The sequence below is a fragment of the Raphanus sativus genome, chromosome 4 (genome assembly GCF_000801105.2).
Source record: "Raphanus sativus cultivar WK10039 chromosome 4, ASM80110v3, whole genome shotgun sequence".
NCBI classification, from domain to species: Eukaryota; Viridiplantae; Streptophyta; class Magnoliopsida; order Brassicales; family Brassicaceae; genus Raphanus; species Raphanus sativus.
The window spans coordinates 38,889,336-38,909,181 of NC_079514.1; the positions used below are offsets into that span (position 1 = coordinate 38,889,336).

A 19,846-nucleotide genomic window follows, 5' to 3' on the forward strand; every position below is an offset into this window, starting at 1 on the left:
TTTTTAACCAATAGTAATCTAATAAAATCAATTAATTTTTTAAAAGTTTGCAATTTTTCATAGAAAACATAAAATATACATCTTTTTGAAACAAAATATTTTTCCAAAACATGAATCTTTAAAAAATGGAGGAGTATGATACAGTAGGTAGCATTTTCCAACCTTAAACTACTCATTATTAGTATTTGTTGGTGATGTCTTGAATCTCCCTCGCCTTGGAACTTTTTTGTAAGCCGAATTAATAGATATAGCACAATTACATTTTCACGTGTAGAAGTTCTCGTGTGAAGTTCTTATTGGATTCATTTTGGGTGTGAACTTATCTGGTGTTTAATAAGTGTAAGTTGGAGGATATAGTCTGATTTTCATTTTGTTTTGTTAGCAGTTTTATTTTAATTTTGTATTTAGTTTATACATATGATACATATATGTTGTTCTAACATACTTCAAGACACGTCTTATCAATCTTTTAATTTTAAGGAGTTAGCAAACGTGGTATGTTATTCATTCAAAAAAAAACGTGGTATGTTAAATTGAATATTTTATACTCACTCTATAAATCATTAAGCACCTTGATCATTTTGTAATTTCAACTTTTAAATCCTATGTCATTTATATTATTAACACTTTTATTTTTTAAAATTTTGTGTCCTTTAAACAGTCGTTTATTAATTTTATGTTAATTTTCCAAAATAATATATATCTTCCAGTGATCCTTTTTAAATGATTTTTTGTTAGTATTTTTATTTTATTGATTTTTAAATCATTTGTAATAAGTTCTTCTATTATATATTTTTTTTTAAATCTTACTGCTATTTTAAAAAGATTATCTAAATTTATGTTAATTTTTCAAAAAATGATTCATTTAAATCTTACTTCTATTATAATTTATGTTATATACAGTATATGAAGATGATTCATTCAGGGTAGCTCTCATTTTATGTGGAAAGGACCTAAGATACTTTAAATATATAGACTCATGGCGATATAACTTTTATTTCACATGACATACTCAGAGCCGTGCCTATGGCTTTAGTAGAAAGGCAAATGCCCCAAGCCCCTACTTTACACATTAAATTTGGGGCCCCAAATTTTTTATGCAACTAGTTTTAAAATATTTATGTCTTATAAGTTACTCATGACAAATAGTTTCCTACAAAGTTAAGTATAACTAGATTTTGACCCGCCCTTAAAAAGGGCGGGTATATTCTTTGTTGGAAAATTACTTTACGTAATAAAAATTATGATTTTTGATAAATTATATATTTTAACTTTTTATGATTTATTTTTGTTATTTTAAATATGACTAAATTTTTAAAGACTCTAGATAATTCTAATCCGTAATATTTTATTTATTGAACCCGAAGTTAAACTTATTTTACACTGATTTTTTTTTAATTTAAATAAAATATTTTATATCTTCAACACTCTCTGTATTGGAAAATTTATTTGTGCGTTTCAAAATATTTCTATAATTTTATTAAATTTAGTTTATGTGATTTAGTTTTTATTTTAGATGAAACTATTTTTTAAGAAGTTGAGATAATTCAGACACATATTATAATTTTGTTGATTATCATTTGTTATTTCAACTTGATTTTTGTTTTGAGGTTTCACTTAATAAATGCTTTCAAATAATTAATAACGTGAAAGATTTTTTGGAAAGATATGGCGTAAATATTTAAGAAACAATTTTTTTAAAAAAGCTAAGAACTGAATTATTAAATACTCTTTAATGTAATTGCAAAATAATGACTTTTTATTGGTTGCAAATTATGCCGGCAAAAAATTACTTACAATATTTGTAATTAATTGGAAAAGTAAGGGTCATATTCATAAAAAGTATTCTGCTTTAATAATCTTGATTTTTCATGCCTAATTGATTTTATAAACTGATAAAAAGACTGTTTATTTAGTAAAATAATTATATTAAATGAAAAATTAAGTGACAATAAATGTAACACATTTTATTTTTTATTTAAGTTATTATTTTATTCATAAAAACATGGCTTTGAATAATGTTTTTGGTTACGTTATTTTCCACCAGTTGAAATTAAAATAAATTTTTTTACTAAATAGAACATTTAACCATATATAAAACTTAGTTATTTACATTTTGATTTTATAATTGGTACAAACTATATACTGATTAACTAATAAATAAAATATGCACTATTATTATTATGATAATATAATTAATGATGTGTATTATCGTTAAGTTAATATAATTAATAAAATTATTAAGCTAACTGAAATATGGAAATACAATTAATGTAATACTACTATTCATGTTTCCAAACAACTTTTATTTGGAATACTATACTTGTTTCCAAACAAATCTAAAATGTACTTCAACTTTAATAATATAGATTTGTGTCTTATAATTTAATTATGTTAGTCTTTTTCTATTTAACTTTTTATAAGATTTTATATTTTATCATTATAATTCAATTTAGCATTGTTGAATTTTTTTTGCAACTTTATATCTAAAATTTATATTCTTAACTAACATAGATATGATTTTTTTGTCATCATACAATAAATACACATAAGGAATCTTAATAAATATTTTTTTTATAACAAATCCTTTTAGTTTTTTTTTTTTTCAACTATGTTTCTTTCACATTTAAATCATATTTTATACATAAAATATATTTTTTTTAAAGTTCCATTATGCTGAATATATATATTTTATAAAAATTCAGATTTTACATGATAACTTTTTAAATCTTTTATAAAGGCCCCAGTTTTGAAATTGCCTTAAGCCCCACATAGTGTAGGCACGGCACTGGACATACTTACTCCTTCAACCACATTTGACAATTTACAGCTGCTAAGAGCAGTAGAGTTGTTGCACGAAAGACGGAGTGGTAGCTGATCATCCTGCAGTACCTCCGTTGAAGGTATAGCATAGCATGTTCAAGTTATCAGAAGACAAGGAAACCGAGCATCGGTTTTTGATGCAGGGTTTACAATAATATCCACGCTAATTAATTAGCTTTCAGTTAGCCCCCAACATAGTAAGCGTGACAATGTTAGCAGAGATCACTAATTTAAGATCACAAATCAAAGACAAAAGGGGATTGCGTTCGAAACTCGTATGGTGATTATTAGCTTTCAATTACCTCCACCAAATACTAGGGCCCAGTATGATATTTCATACTAAGGCCAAGGCCCATAATTTTTAAAGCCTAATACTAATGAGCCCTTTGAGCCGTTTCGAATTAGGATCCTGATTAACAATTGCAGTGTCCAATTTCTTCTGCACGTCGACGGTCAACCAATTTGATAGGATCTACAGTGACCATTTTGATGTAACGAGGAGGAAAAAGAACAATTCTTCCCACAAAACAAGAACTGAATTCATCAAGATCTTTGTCTGTTCAACCAATGCTAGAAGAGTTTTTGTCTCAATGATGTTATTTTTTTTTTTGTGCTAAAGACAAAACAACAACAAAAGAACACAAAATCAACAAACTCATAGAAGCAGCTCAAAGCACGACATCGTTTATTAAGAGGTTTGTTTACACAAAGGATGGAAGCAATTCAGGTAAATACAAGACCAAACAAAAAAGAATCGAAGGACCGAACCGATCAGACTGACTTAATCGCGGTGGAGGGATCAGCGGCGGATGGATCGGGGACATCCGGAGGACGATTGGTGAGGAGAGGAGCGCGAGAGACGGCGGAGGAAGATGCATCGACGTCTTCGTCGTCGGGATCGTAATCGGGGTTGAGAGATCTGTCGATGGCTTCACGGCCTTTCTCAAGACAAGGCTTACAAGCCATCTCTATCGTTATCCATCCCAGTATGATTCCTGCTATTGCTATCACCGCGGTTGTTATCGCCGCCATTAGATCTCTCGATCTCTATCTCTCCGATGGCTTCAGGATCACAAAACTTGGGACTGTATCGCCATATGATTGACTCACTCTCCCTTCTATTCAGGAAAGAAGTAGATGGAGAGAATGACTATTATGCCCTGTCTTTTGAGTATATTCTTTTTCGTCGGCAGTAGTGCTGGGTTTGCGGGTCGACCCGCCCCGACCCGCTCCGCCCCGCTGCGGGTCGACTCATTTTTTTCGATTCAAAAATTCGACCCGCTTGACCCGCTTGACCCGCATCTAAAAAATGTAAGACCCGCCCCGCCCCGCATAAATTAGCGGGTAACCCGCGGGACCCGCGGGTAATATAAAAAAATAATAAAATAATTATTTTAATTTATTTTTTTAAAATAATATAAATAATATATTTTAATTAAATTTTTAAAAATTTCTTATTTTTTATTTTTATTATAAAAAACATAATTTTTACTAAAAAAAATCATATTTTAAAAAAAAAAAAAAAATTTTTAATTTTGCGGGTTGGCGGATACCCGCAGTTTAAATTCGGTCGACCCGCACCCGCCCCGCGTTAAAATCACTCGACCCGCACCCGCACCCGCGAACAATTTTTTTCAAATCACTCGACCCGCACCCGCCCCGCGGCGGGTCAAACGGGGCGGGGCCCGCGGATAATGAATCAAATTCCCAGCTCTAGTCGGCAGCAACTACTGATTACTGGGAACTTATTATAATAGATTTAGGGGTTTTTATTTAATTTTTCAAGATTAATTATGAAAGAATATTATAATAACGACTGTATAATTACCAGTTTTATTTTTATATAAGATTTATGCATAACATTCTATATGCACTATTTTTTAATTGTTTGATCATCGTTTGGTGGTTTTACTTCAATTTTCTGTAAGTTATTTTATACTTAATTTATACAATTTTTATTAATAAATTATTATTTTTAGGATTGATCTCTGGATTCAGTATAATGGTTCGATTAAGAAATCATCAATGTCTATGAATTCCTCATACCCTTTGTTCACCAGCGTCTTTGCGGTTTGCATTACATAGTTTATCAGGAAATGTTTTTTTTTGTGTTCACGCTTAGTGGTCTAGTGGTAAAGGAACTCCGGCTGGAGTACCCGTCCTGGGTTCGATCCGCGTTGGCCACGAGAGTTTTCACATGGGCTCCTCTCGCCTTCCAGACCACTTCGCGTAACCAGGAGCCCTTAAGTGGAGGCTTAAAATCCTGTAATGGCATGGACTTAGGCCCGGTAGGCTAGTCGATCACGCTTAGTGGTCGGATACTGGATTATCAAAAAAAGGAAATGTTTTTTTTTGTGTTCTACGCAGTATCTACTTGTGATTCATCAGTATCATCCGTGAATACGTCAGGATCGTGATAAGTTCACAGGGTCTGATCATTATTAAAGCATTGATGATCAATTTCAAATGTAATTCAACCAAGTTAGCTCATCAGTCATTTCGGTTCAATAGTTTGATATCGTAATTATATTTTATCTAGAAAATTAATCATTGCTATAACCACGAGGTGGTGGGCTAGTGGTCTTGAGGCAGTTTCAACGCCGATACGGACCAGGTTCGAATACCCTTGTGGCACGAAATGCTTTACGCCCTCCCCAAGTTTAAATTTAAGCGCGGCGTTGGTGCTGGGCCATTGAGTAATGGATATTAGTAACGGCTGGTTTCGGGTCAGGGGTGACTACGGGCCTAAGGGATCGCGGAAAGCTACGGAAGTGACTACGGGCCTATGGGTTGCGGAAAACTACGGAAGTGTCTACGGGTCTACGGGTTGCGGAACATCCCTGTTAAAAAAAAAAAAAAAAAAAAAAAAAATTAATCATCGCTAATTGGCGTTTCCCACGTTGTTTAGACTTTCTTCGTCGGTATGTGGGCAAATCCCAATACGATGGGCCGAATGACGTGCTTATATAATTTACTACAGTAATAAACTAATAACTAATCACGTGATAAAAATGATTTAGATAAATGATACCATAGTGCATAATGGATAGTGACCAACATGTAAAATTAAGCACATGGGAGTTAGTTATTTTACAAGAGTATTAGCGTATGTTTGCCTACGTCTCTAACATATTCGTATATGCAAGGCAAATGATCAATACAAAGTAAATCTCTCCAAATACTTGAATTAGTTTACCATGACAGTACAGTCGACTTACCAAACTAGTTATAAGGATTCTCTGAAAAACAATCCAAAAACAGAAGAAATAATGGTTCGGAGGAATGTCTCAATGAATTACAGTTTTGGAGAAATGACAAGCATTGAGGGCGGATATGGACATATATCCCAATGAAACATTTGTGTTAACTTTTTTAAAAAGATAACTTACATAGATATAGGTTTCTAAATTATTACAGAAATTGTTCTATAAAGATCCTTATTCAATATTTATGGTCCGTCCCTAACTTTATACAGTTGGGTCTGCATCCAATGCTCACATGAATATACATGTATTACATTGTTTGATGGAAACCCACTTCATCCGAGTGAGATCATGCCATTGTATGAAAAAATATATTTAGTACTGAAATGTTATAAAATTTAAAACATAGTATATATAATTATTAGGGAAATGAATGCAAACGATTCAAAAGGTTAGAACCCTTGTTCAAGGAAGGAATACATTATATATCTTATATTCTTAGAGCATCCTAATAAAGGTTCTAGCTTCTAGCTTCGAAGTTCTATATATATATATATATATATATATATATATATATATATATATTTAGAACCTCATAATTTAACCTTAATTTCAAAAATATAATTTTAAATATTTTAAATTCGATTTTTCGAAAAGTTTAGAACCTCATAATTACATACACATTTATATAATATATATATATATATATATATATATATATTTCGAACTCTGTAGTTAGAAGCACCCTCAACAGTGAAAGTTCTTAAATAGAGTTCTTAACAGATTTTATATTAGTATGATAATTCATTTTATTTATCAAAAAAATAATAGAAAAAGGAATAGTGTAAGAAACATGGAGAAAAAATTTCTCAAAGAGAAGCCAATAGAAATCCTCTAGACACTTTAAACACAATTGTCGTTTCATAATTAGTATAACTATCTAAATAAAATATAATTTAATCAAATAAATAGAATGAATTATAATATTAATATAAATCTGTTAAGAACCCCACTAAAATTTATGATAAGTTATTTTTAGTAAAAATAAATTTTACTTAAGAAAATGAAAATTAATCGGATCCCAGCTAACAAGATTACAAGAAGATTTGCCGTAATTAGCTTTAACAAAAAGAAAATAAAAGAAAAGAGGAATATTGCCTCTAAAAGAATAAATGAAAATAAATAAAGTGACCCACATAGAAAACATTTTACACGTGCGTATAAATCCGAGAGAGAGAGAAAAAGAGATGTGAAGCTGTGTTCTGTCCACATCTCGCCGTTATGTTTCCAGCTTCTGTGTCGGATTTTCATGATCCTTCTCTCTCTTCGACCGCGACACATACAAAACACGTGATACACGCATACATTCATATATATAATTCAGTCGACTAGCTCCAACATCATCATCTAACTAGATCATCAGCATCAAAATCTTCACAAGCGTTTACAGTTTACACACAAATTAAGAGATGGAGATGCAAACCAATTGCGACTTGGAACTTCGCCTTCTTTCTCCTCCTTATGATTCAAGCAGCTCTAAAACTCCACAGCCAAAGAAAGAATCTCAGATTCTAACTATTTTCTACAACGGTCACATATGTGTTTCTTCAGATCTTACCCATCTCCAGGTACTATATACTATACATACATTTTTATATACATCCATGGTATCGGTTACTATATAAATTTATTAACAATGGTTATTAATCTATGCAGGCAAAAAGTATACTGTCACTAGCGAGTAAAGATATCGAAGAGAGATCATTATCATTGAAAAGTTCAGACGGTCCGGATCCTTCAATAATCCCAAACAATTTGACCCGAGTTCATCATCAAAAGGCCTCCATGAAGAGATCTCTTCGTAGTTTTCTTCAGAAACGGAATGTTCGGATTCAGGCTTCTGGCCCTTACCATCATTCTCGATAAATTTGTTTATCTAGTTTCAGCTTTTCTCATTTCAGACATTAAGTTATCACAATTTTTTTTTGTTTATAGGACTGCTTTCCCTGCTGTGTCTTTGACATAATATAAAGAACCTTGAGTAGTTTAAGAGTTTTGAAGTGTCAGTTTTGATGATAACTTAATTGTGTACTACAGTAGAACCTCTATAAATTAATAATGTTGGGACTTTAAAATTTTATTAATTTATAGAGATATTAATTTATTAATTTATAGAGATATTAATTTACAAAAATTTCCTTTTTAGAACTTTTTCTATTTTTTTATTTTTGTTTATAAAATAAGAAAATATTTGATTTTACCATATATACATTATTTAAATTTTAACTTTAGTATTGTTTTATTATTTTATTTGGTGTATATTTTTATGTTTCATAGAATTATTATGTGATTTTTCGATATAATTTTACTAAATATTATCAACATATATTGAAATATTAAGAAAATAGATGTATTTTCATTGTAAATATAAAACTAACAATATAATGTTTAGTTTGTATTTATATAAAAAATATATATTGATAGATTATTAATTTATAATTTTAGTGGGACTATATATTTACATGGGAGTTTCAGAAATATTATTATCTTATTATTTTATCGATTTGCATCATATTTTACATTGGTCCAAGTTGGGACCGACGTAATTTATTAATTTATAGAGATTATTAATTTATCGAGTATTAATTTATAGAGGTTTCACTGTATATAGAGATTTATAATGTCAGATTTAAACCACATCAAAGTACAAAAGCCAAATATTAAGTTGATTGACTTGTTTTACTTTTTATATAGAAAGTTCATGAGTCATGACTCATATAACCACGTTTATAGAAGGAAGAATAAGTAGCCCATAAGAGTTTTAAAGTGTCAGTTTTGATGATAACTTAATTGTGTACTACAGTATATAGAGATTTATAATGTCAGATTTAAACCACATCAAAGTACAAATATTAAGTTGATCGACTTGTTTTACTTTTTATATAGAAAGTTCATGAGTCATGACTCATATAACCACGTTTATAGAAAGAAGAATAGGTAGCCCAAACCATAAACTCAATTATGGAGTCCAAAACAGATGGGGAACAAAGCCCATCGAAGAACACACACTGAACATCAGAATTAAATTTTTGATAGGCTTAAATCTACTGTGACTCGTTATAGAAGATAGTTGGAGATCTAACTGATCGGTCAATTATTCAGATCAGATTACTCGAGGCAAATTCGTTCCCAATTTAAATGGTATAAGAAATTTTCTATATCAAACGCTGTTTCGATTTAATCACCATTAGTAGCCGCATATATCCGCGGATCCATTAGTTACACGGTTTTGAAGAAGATGGTCCCATATATATGTATTATATTCATGCAATTTTATTATATCCAAAATAGATTTCACTTTACATTAATAATTTTTTCTCTCTGTCTTTCGATGTAGGCCGTTGCTGAACAATATCAATTTTTTCTGCATCGATCATTTTTTACTTATTCATCTGTTTTAGTTTATCTTTTCCATCCTTATCACATGAACTGTTTTTTTGGGAACAACATATGAACTGTTCAAAAAAGTTTAGCAATAAAGTGATTGATGCAGCTCAGACCGATTTTGGAGTCCTTGACATTTTGTGAGCCATGAGGGACAATCCTTTGCGATATAAAGCTTGAACTGATGGTCCATCACGCTATTAGCAATTTTATTTGTTATTCAAATACCTCGTAGACAGGATGAGGTAATGTTTATATTTCACACTTCAGAGATAATCTCAAAAAGTTATGAAAATATTCTGAATATTGGAAAGTATTAAGTGCAAAGAACCTTTTCAGAGAAGGGAGCCAGTTTTTTTGGATATAATTGGGGGCGTACCTAGAAACGATCGAGACGAATGCCATTTTGTTTATGAAATTTTAGTTTGACTCACCCATTTGATTTAAGTAAATGGACTACAAATTATAATTATGCTTGGGACACTTCAAATATAAGTCCTCGTTACTAAGTGTGTTCAAATCTTTTATTATATTGGTTATATCCAGTTGTAAGCGTGTAGGTGTAGCTGTGCATATATTACTGTGGAATACGTATGTGAGGCAAAAGAGCCGGAAGAACAAAAAAAAACTTGATGTTTAAAATGGAGAAATCATAATAAACGTGCAAGAATAAAGGAAAAAGTGCTATGTTCCATCTCTAAAACTCCGCCGCTGCTTGTATCTCCGGCCGACGGATTGGCTCTTAGCCACCATCGGTCCAGTCCTTCTTTGTTTTTTTTTTTTGCGGTGCATGCGTATATCGGAAAGCATGGGTTCGTCGGGATCTCTTTTCCTCTGTTTTCCTCGGCTCTGAGATGAGAAGACTCTATTACTTCGCTTATCGCCGGTTTTCGTCTCCAGCATCGCATCTTTTGGTAGATGGATGGTTGGTTCTTGGACTCTGGGGCCGCGCCGTTTTCCGCTGCGGTGGTGGTTGCCGGCTTTCGTCTCTTTGGTTTGCTCGCACTGTATGATGGTTTCGATCGTGTGTGGTTGGAGGCCAAGCTTGGATGAGATATCGAGTTCCTTGATCGACGTTCTCCGAAGCTGTGGCGTACGTGTTGAAGAAACTGAATTCCTCTACTTCTGATACTGTCGTTGGAAGTGGCGTTCAGTGTTCATGGTGAGTTTTCCCGGTGGTTTCGGGTGGGAAGTGTTTGTTTGGTTTCAGTGGCGACTTCCATTTGATGACAAAGACGGTGACTATAGCCTCCCATGGAGAGACGGCCGATGGTCCCGGCGGTGACTTCCTCGGCTGAGATGGTGATGCTTCAACCATCGACACGCGTCTTTCTGGACGTTTTGGGATCGACATGTGGGGCGGTGGTGGTTGGGTCACGATTTTACTTTCTTGGGCTTGGAATGTTAGTTGGCCTAATGGGCTAGGGTCTCTAGGTTATGGGTTCGATGTATTGGGTCGGTTGTATGATGTTTTCTTTGGGCCTTTTTAGACTTTATTAATAATATTTAAGATGGCAAAAATAAAAAACGTGCAAGAATTATCGCCACAAGTTAAGATAAGTTAGAAGATGTAACACTTGTACAATGAAATAATTATCAGCCGCCAACGTGTGTACTCACACATGAACTTCACTATTGCCACGTTGTAGCTTAACCAACAAGAATTTTTTTTTTACCAAAGTCGATGAGATTACTTGTATATGTATTGAATATTACACAGCTGTCTAAATTTTCCGTTTCAGTGTCTAAATAATATCTGTTGACAAAAAGAAAGTAATTTATCGACAATTGTTTCATGCGTGGAAAATGACTGCCTTGAAAGATTTTTTTCAAAAAAAGAAATTTACTAAGAGTCTCTTTCACTCCAGCTAATTTAAGAAATGAATAAACTCAGATAAATTTTGATCATTAGGTGAAGCAACCAAAAAAATCACTTTTTATAGATACGTGGAAGAAAAGCCATCGTATATACGTTGTTTTATGTTACTTTGTTGTGCTGTCAAAACCTGGGTCATTCTTTTCTGTATTGTATAATCTCAAGGCCCGGCTCTGACCCTGTGCTGGAGGTGCATTTGCACAGGGTCCATTTCAATTTTTTGACATTTTTAGCTTAGATTAGGGTCTAATTTCTTTTAAAAAAAAGTGTATTAGAAAATAGATCTCAAAAATTTTGTAGCACAGGGTCCATTTGATACTTGAGACGGGCCTAAAGGTACTTATTGTAATGTATAAATATAAGAACAAAAATTACGGAAGTGTGTTGTTGGCACATGAAGACGTGTCGATGTTTATGCAGTACCAAACCTGTTTACCATGACCTAAATTGCTTTCCCGATTTGCTTAAATCAGCACACAATACGACAAAAAAAAATCTTGTACTTATCTCTTAAGTATTCGTACATTTTCAAGTAAACAAATGATTAACTATTGAATAATACATGCAGAAGATGATTGGGCATTATTTCCACGTAACTCAAAGTTAAATCACCATAACACGACAAAAGTCGCGAATCGTGGCAGGATCGACAAGCAATATTTAGTAGGTGTCCAGGGTAGAATAGAAAATTCATGATGAGCTCAATAATTCAGATTCATGATCACAAATTCACAATATATAAAGAGCTCCGAACATGAACTTTGAAGATCAAACACACTACACTCTGCACCTTTCGAACTCCAATGCACAACTCATCACGAACTCTCACTCAAAATGACACAAACACCCTCGTACACTGTTGAAAACCCTAGTTTCGAGCCTACAAAGGTTAAGAATCAATACAACATATACTATTCGTTTCTCCCGATCCTCTTATCGATCTTCACCTACATTTTGATCTTCTACGTCCTGGACGTATCTCCTCTGTTGATCTTCAACAACACAAAGATCTTGTTCTTCATCTCAAACACACTTGTCCTCTTCATAGCGGCGGATTACGGTGCATTCGCTGAGAGAGAGAACCACGACCTCTACGGAGAATACGCGGCCAGGACGAGAAGCGATAGATCGGAAAACTCGGACTATGGGATGGGTTTGGCGGAAGAAATCAAGAAATGTGAGAAACAAAAAGAAGCAGTTCTACCACGTTACTTGCTTCACAAGGAAGATGAAGTTCCTGAGAAAACATTACAAGTCGTAAGCGAGAATACCCCGAGAAGCAAACTTATCCAAAAACAAGAGCCAACGACTGAGAACAACATCAGTAACGGAGAAACTTGCAACGCAAGGAAGAAGGTGAACCCTAAACCCTACGGGAGAAGCAAATCCGATAAAGCACGTTCAGAACGTCGTCATCAAGAGATCAAACCTAGACCTAAAAGTTACCGCCGAAGCAAATCAGACGATAGCTCGAAATGGATGGTTGTTCACAAGGAGAAGAAGAAGGCTCATGAGGAGGCGGAGGAGAAGTGGGAGAATGTAAGAGAAGAATCTGAAGAATTCGCGAAGATGTCGAACGAGGAGGTGAACAGACGAGTCGAAGATTTCATCCAACGGTTCAACAGAGATATCAAACGACAAAGTTTAGTCTAAGTTCAGTTTCATTTAATTTGTCGTAATACGGCAAAGTCTAGTCAACCTTTTTGTGTCATTTTTTGTTTATTATTTTTACTTTGCTTTTATATGCGTTTGTCGTTAGAGTTGGTAATAAATGAGATCATGGAGATAATTGTTAACTAATTTTAATTTCTTCAGCTGAAAGTAATGAAAACAGAGAAGATGTTAAAAAGGAATTGTTGCCGACTTGTTTAATTAAAAATACACTCTCATCCCAAAGCTCAGGTAAAATTTCATCTTTCTTTTCCTTAATGTTAATCCGGAGAAAGAATGTCATTTTCAATACCGTATTGTTACAAAGTTTAGATTGGGTAAAATAGGAAAATAAATTTATTTGTAAAAACTTTGTCATTCATTTGTACTTATTGTCATGAAGAAGCATATTTGCTGCTGGATTTGATGTTCAAGAGAAAACTCATATAGTTTGATGTATCTGACTTCTGCTATATATTCATGTTCCAAAGCCTGCCTCTTCAAAAGAGGTGTGTAAGGAAAACAGTTTCGTCCAACTGTAAGAGACCATACTCTCTTTTATGTTTCCATATCTTGTCTTCATCTCCTGAATCAATTTCCCCCTTGGTGTCACAACCGGTTTTGTTTTATTGTGTTTATAGATTTTGCTGTTGATGGCGACAGCTCTGAATGTACACGTACCTGCTGCTGAACCAGCAGATATAATCTCATCAGAATTACACACAAGGTAACGGGGTATTTGCTGAAATCACTGAAATGATACATGTCACTAACTATAGTATTACTCATAAACATTCGTTAGAACCAAGATCCAGTATCCTTCTTTTATTTCAGTTAGTAATGCTTTGGTCATTTTGTAGGTTGCAAGCCTCATTCACGATGATGTCTTGGATACGAGGCGTGGTGTTGGCTCTTTGTAATGGGTAACAAGGTACTCTCTTGACAGTAGCTTACATCTTCTGACACATGATTAATCCTCTTCGCCATGGGATCGTAACAGCTCCAATCCTCTTCGCCATGGAGGAGTTTCCTCAGCTACGCAATGTTGTTGATCAGCTCGATAAAGATCCAACAAATGTTGACACTGTAAGTTTTAAAAGAAACGAAATCTCTATTATGTTTTCAAAAGTCTCTTATGTTATAAAACAAATCCAGGTTCTAGAGTATCTTGGGAAGAAAGGAATACAAAGGACAAGAGAGTTAGCTATGGAACATGCGAGTCTAGCAGCAGCGGCAATTGGGTCTCTACCTGAAACAGAAGATGAAGATGTCAAAAGATCTAGGCGGGCACTTATTGACCTGACACATAGAGTCATCACCAGAAACAAGTGAGGATAAACAAGAAAAGTCTCTCTATTACACCAAAGCATCATCATAACATGATGATAATCCTTCAATTTCATTCCATTTAAAGGAACTTTTGTTTTTGTCCAACACTTTTCACGAAATAATATGTTGGACAAAGTGGTCGTTTCCATTTTAAACAACAAAGATGGAACCAAAATATAACCAAAACGATATTCTATCGCATCATTTTTACCAAAATAGATGTGTTTACTTGTCTAAGGCCCAATGATAATGGATCTTACGAGATTGCGAGCTCAAAGCCTGTTGGGGTTAGGTGTTGGAAAACTTCTTGATTGTTTTGTTTACACTCATAATAACAAAACAAGATGTTTTGATTTTTTTTTACCGACATGTGGTAACACGTGACTAGTCTGGACCATTTCGATGGGGTCAGGATACCTCTGTATAATTCAAAAAAAAAAGATTTTTTTTACCGTTTTAGTAAAAATAATCATTTTTACCGAAAATTTATCAAAAAATGAATTTGGTACTTTTAAGTTTTAATTAAATATTTCGAATTGCGTCTTAATTTGAACAAACTCTTACGAAATGCCAAAGTTCCGAATTTCCATTTAGTTGTAGTTATCAATATAATTTATAATTATATCTTCAGATCTTTTGATATAACAAGTCCAAAGGGATTTGATCATTTAATAATCTAATAAACTATTTTATAACCTAAGAAACAATGGTAAAAAAACAAGAATACTTATTGAGATTCAAATGCAGACAAATGTTAGTTTTGACTTATGATAGATAGTCTTGTTTTTTCCTCGTGATGGAAGAATTAAGTGGGCTCTACAATGGACCAGTATCAGAAATGTTAATTTAAAAACATGAAACAGTCATATAGCTTCTTCTTTTTTTGTTAAAAGCATCAGTCGTATAGCTAAAGCCAGTTAGAGAAAAAACAAAACATAAATAAAGAAGAGAATGAGGTTAAATCTTTAGAAGGTGTGATTTCTTTACCAAAATCCTTGATATCATCAACTAAATAATGTACTCTTAATCTAACTCCTATATGATTTTGAATTTGCATGAGCTAAGGAAGAACACCAATAAAAAGGAAAAAGAAGATTTGAATTTGGACCCAAGGTATGACAATAGGCTAATGAGCCAATGTGGTCTGAACCGTATTAAATTAGTCTGACCAGACACATCATTGACATTTACGGTATCTATCACAGGCCTATTTTTTAAACTTAATAAATTTCATCATTACATTATCTATGGACTATTTATATATGAAAAGAAAAAAAATCGTTTTTTCTTCTGAATTTTTTTTTTTTTTTGAGAAAACATCTTTTCTGAATTGTTGCAGAGGTAGACCACGTAAGACTATAACCACGAAGGTCTGACTTGGCACAAGTTTCAGTGACCCGCACGCGTCTAACGTCACGTTTAAAAACTATTCGTGCAACGAGACTGCCTATGCGGCGTCGTTTCTCTCAAAAGCACCGTCTATGATGCTTTTGTGACCGTTAATAAATGAGTGGCAAACTGGAAATCTAGTCAACCCTTTTCTCCGACATAGTTCACTTCCACAAGTAACTGGAACAGAAACTCACAAGTGCCGACATGCCTTAACCGCCACGTGGGGCCTAGTCCTCTTTTGTTAAACAAATGGAGTATATGTATAGATGTGTTAATGTTATGTCATGTGAATGTTTTTATTGATAGGAATGTTATGTGAATATACATACATGTGCTTGTGTATACCGTATAACTGCGAGGAGAATAAACGCCTTGACGCGTATAGAGCAGATGTGAACATGTCATAGGCATTCAGCAGAGATGCACCATGCATGCACGCATACAAACAAATGAACAATAAATTTCAGTTACTAGAAGTTTTTCCCTCTTTAAATGGAGATGTACCATAACTATATTCTCTATATATATATCAAGATATATATTCTCATGGTAAGGTGATCAAGAGCGCTGCATTCCACTTGTATTGAATACGAAGAGTAACTTTTGTCACCACCGATGTGTAGACTAGTGATTAAGAAGAACAGGACCAGGTCATGTTGTGCACTTAGTTTGAGCCCTTACCCTGTGACGTTGGTATTAGTAAATGGTGGTTTCGGATCAGGGGGAGAATATGTCCTAACAAACTTTGGTTGGCGATTCTACCATGCTACTGCATTGTGATTAAATGAAACACTAACTCAAAGTCCAAAGTAATACAGTATTACCAAAGGAGTGGTGGGGCAGAGAGAGGACAAGAGCGGGACAGTGGCATAAATCAGACTAGTTAGCTGTCCCTTGTGCTGTTGGGTACATCCCATGTGTTGTCACACTTCTTTCTTTTATTCATTAATTTCTAAACAAAGCATGTTATTCTATGTGATCTCAATTATTAATTACAATAATTTTATACTCAATGCATTCCTATCTTATGTCATGAAACACTTTTGTTCGCGATTTTTAGTCTGATGATTCAAGATATAGTTATTTATTGTACATACTACATATAAAACATCCAATCACCTAATTTGTTCCATTGTGTTTGTGTTGTAACGAGATTAACAAATAAACATACAAGTTATCACTTATCGGGCCAAAACATTAGTATCAGAAATTCAGTGATAGTTCGATACCATAGGCCACTAGATTATCAGTTCCAAATTTGCTGCAAAATGTTGCATATCCATAGCTAATTCGCTGTTACATAGTATGTAGCTAAATTACTACTCTTTATTTATGATAGATTGTTTTTTTCAAAAAAAAATTTGCACCAAACGTATAAAAGTGGTACAACAAATTAAAATCTATAAAACAAAAAAAAATCTAATGTAAGATAGATTCGATTGGCAAGTTAACTTTTATCTTGAAAAAAATACATATCAACTTTTATCTTACAATCAACCGAAATATAACATTTTATATTTATTGTCGTATGTTTTTATAAACTTGTAATTTGTGACGGTTAGTTTCAATCTTAATTAAAATATAGATTTACTGTTTATAAAAACAATTAAGTGGATATTTTTATAATTTATATTTTACATAAATACATAAATTTTCACAGTTGTTATAGTAATGTATTACGATTGTATAACCGTTTAATTTGTTTGAGAAATTGTTAGAAATACCACAAATTTAAATATCAATTTTCAAAAGTATCACCAATTAAAAAATATACTAACATTTGGATATAAAATTTGTCGATTATTTTTTAGAGTTTAGTATTAAGGAGTTGTGTTTACAAATATTCTATAAATATTTTTAAAAATTAACTTAGTGTTGTTTTATTACAAATTTAAGATATTTGTGAAAATAGTTATTTATTAATGATAAATTTGAAAGGTAGTATCAAACTTGATTGCGGTAAAATTGAAATTTTTCTAATTTGTTTTGTATTTATTTGATGTATGTATCCGTATTGGAAATTTCTAAAATATCTACTCTATTTTTTAAAGTATCAATTAACAAATGGAGGCATTTATTTATCCAGTTTTCTAAATACTGTCATTAGCTGCATAATGAGAAGTTTATTGGGTCCACGTAGGCAAGTAATCGCAAGTTTTTTTTTTTGAAAAAAGGGTTTTTATATTTAAAATATAAACGGTTACAAGATAAGACCGAAGGTCTTACAATTTAAAAAAGTTTTCACGAGACAAGTCTCATGAGCGATTTTTCCCCAAACCAATGCAACAAAGGAATGGGTAGAGAAGATAGACCAGTAATGGTATGAAAACATAACCTAGTGAGAGGAACCTCGGCCACGGCGACCTCGCTTACCTTTCCTTCGGACCGTCTTCCATTACATATGGTATTTGATAGGAGCCTTTGATTCTCTGCCACCTCTTGTTAAGCTGAACTGTGAAGAAGGTTCAATTTCAACTTCATCAACATCATCTCCAAGCACTGCAAAATGAGAAGGACTCTCAAATGCACAGTGAAAAGGTGATGCGGTAAAGGCACCAACACCGGACGATCCCAGGGCCACGTTGTTGGTGATGTTTAATGGAGAGTACTCCATAATCTGTGCGTCAGTAGGAGTAGATTGTGAATCTACTAATGTGGAGGGAGTGGTAATTGTGCTTAGCATATTAGTGGGCTTCTCATGTTGTAAGTGAGAAGAAGGTGATAGAGACAAGTTTCTGCGATAGAAACACCTTTCCCCATAAGAAGACTTTGACATTTTAGTTGATGTTATTTTGCTTTTCCAAATTGATATCAGTAAAATTCATCATTATCTAGTTATTTTAAGTCCGTGGTAATTATTAAGACTAGAATTAATTATAATTAACAACAGCATAACGTGATGGTAATCTTGTGTGTGGTCCATGTTTACACATTTTAGGAGAGACAAAACATCTATGCATTGTCTAAAACAATTTGTATCGAATTGTCTAATCATTGATAATTTAGCTTTATCGTTTTTCGTTGCGGTCCTTTTTTCAAGTAACAATTAGTCACCATTTTCATATTGATGCGATTATCTTGTTTTTTTTTTTTTTTTTTTTTTTTGTCATCTGCCCATCTATCTAGATCAAGTGGTGGTCGGTCGGGTGACCCTCCGTAGAGTGTCTCCGTCTGATCGGGTCTGATCTATGTGGGAAAAAATATGGCCTCTTCTCCTTGCTTCCTTCGCTAATGCGTCGGCTCGAGCGTTTCGGATTCGAGGAATATGAGTAAGTCTCACATCCAAGAAATCTTCTTGGAGTTTCCGGTAGATCTCTAGCTCTGCCGCAAAATTTGGCCACTCCGTCGGGTTTGTGGTCATATCCACAAGGTCCGAGCAGTCCATCTCGATACGTATCGAGGGGATTCTCCTGTCTCTCAAACATGAGGTTGCCCAGAGCAGACCTTCCATTTCCGCATGCAGCGCCGATAGGCTTCTGTTACATGCCCGTAATCCAAAAATTTCCGGGCCCGTTTGGTCCTTGAGACTCCACCCTAATCCATTTACCACACCATTATCGATCCATGACGCATCGATTTGGCAGGTTGGGATATGGGGTGTCCCAGAGGACCGGGGTATCGTCACCACCCCTGCTAAGGTAGGTTCATCATGATCCTCCTCTAGTACTTCCTTCTCATTCGCTTTTCTCCACGCCTCTGCTTCTAGAGTCGCATGTTGTAGAGTGTCCATCGGAGAAACGATTTTCCCATTAAAGAGTTTGTCGTTCCTTGCCTTCCAAATATACCAACAGATCCATGGGAAGGTATCGAATTGTGGTCCCAGCGGGTCCACATCTTTTCTTTTCCAAAACAGAATATTCATGTTTTGGTATATCGAAGTACTCGGGAAGTAACCCGGAAGGGACAGATAGTCCGATAAGGCCCAGACTTGTAGCGCTGGAGGGCATTCAAAGAGGAGATGGTTAATCGACTCCACTGGGTCGGCACATCTAGGACAGCTCCTATCGTTGCCCAGGTATCTATAGGTAAGGCTCTCCGCCGTCGCCACGCATCCCGAGATAGTCTGCCATAGAAAATGTTTCATTTTACTTGGGGCCTTCATCTTCCAAACATGTTTCTGGAGACTCGT

The 19,846-nt window shown here is 33.9% G+C and overlaps 4 protein-coding genes across 4 annotated transcripts; 3 read left to right on the forward strand and 1 right to left on the reverse strand.

The window, feature by feature from the left end:
* Nucleotides 1-3,483: 3,483 nt before the first annotated feature.
* On the reverse strand, nucleotides 3,484-3,951 carry LOC108851514 (uncharacterized). Its single transcript, XM_018624952.2, has one exon. The coding sequence runs from the start codon at nucleotides 3,853-3,855 to the stop codon at nucleotides 3,595-3,597; it is 261 nt and encodes an 86-aa protein (XP_018480454.1). The 5' UTR covers nucleotides 3,856-3,951; the 3' UTR covers nucleotides 3,484-3,594.
* A 3,457-nt stretch (nucleotides 3,952-7,408) lies between these two features.
* On the forward strand, nucleotides 7,409-8,078 carry LOC108852129 (protein TIFY 5B-like). The gene is made up of 2 exons (XM_018625628.2): nucleotides 7,409-7,654; nucleotides 7,743-8,078. The coding sequence occupies exons 1-2, from the start codon at nucleotides 7,496-7,498 to the stop codon at nucleotides 7,950-7,952; spliced, it is 369 nt and encodes a 122-aa protein (XP_018481130.1). The 5' UTR covers nucleotides 7,409-7,495; the 3' UTR covers nucleotides 7,953-8,078.
* Nucleotides 8,079-12,101: 4,023 nt separating this feature from the next.
* On the forward strand, nucleotides 12,102-13,088 carry LOC108852572 (uncharacterized). Its single transcript, XM_018626072.2, has one exon. It carries the CDS (start codon nucleotides 12,181-12,183, stop codon nucleotides 12,997-12,999), a length of 819 nt encoding a protein of 272 aa, XP_018481574.1. The 5' UTR covers nucleotides 12,102-12,180; the 3' UTR covers nucleotides 13,000-13,088.
* Nucleotides 13,089-13,916: 828 nt separating this feature from the next.
* LOC130510708 (solanesyl diphosphate synthase 3, chloroplastic/mitochondrial-like) lies at nucleotides 13,917-14,353 on the forward strand. Its single transcript, XM_057007291.1, has 2 exons — nucleotides 13,917-14,082; nucleotides 14,152-14,353. Exons 1-2 carry the CDS (start codon nucleotides 13,963-13,965, stop codon nucleotides 14,326-14,328), a joined length of 297 nt encoding a protein of 98 aa, XP_056863271.1. The 5' UTR covers nucleotides 13,917-13,962; the 3' UTR covers nucleotides 14,329-14,353.
* Nucleotides 14,354-19,846: the final 5,493 nt, after the last annotated feature.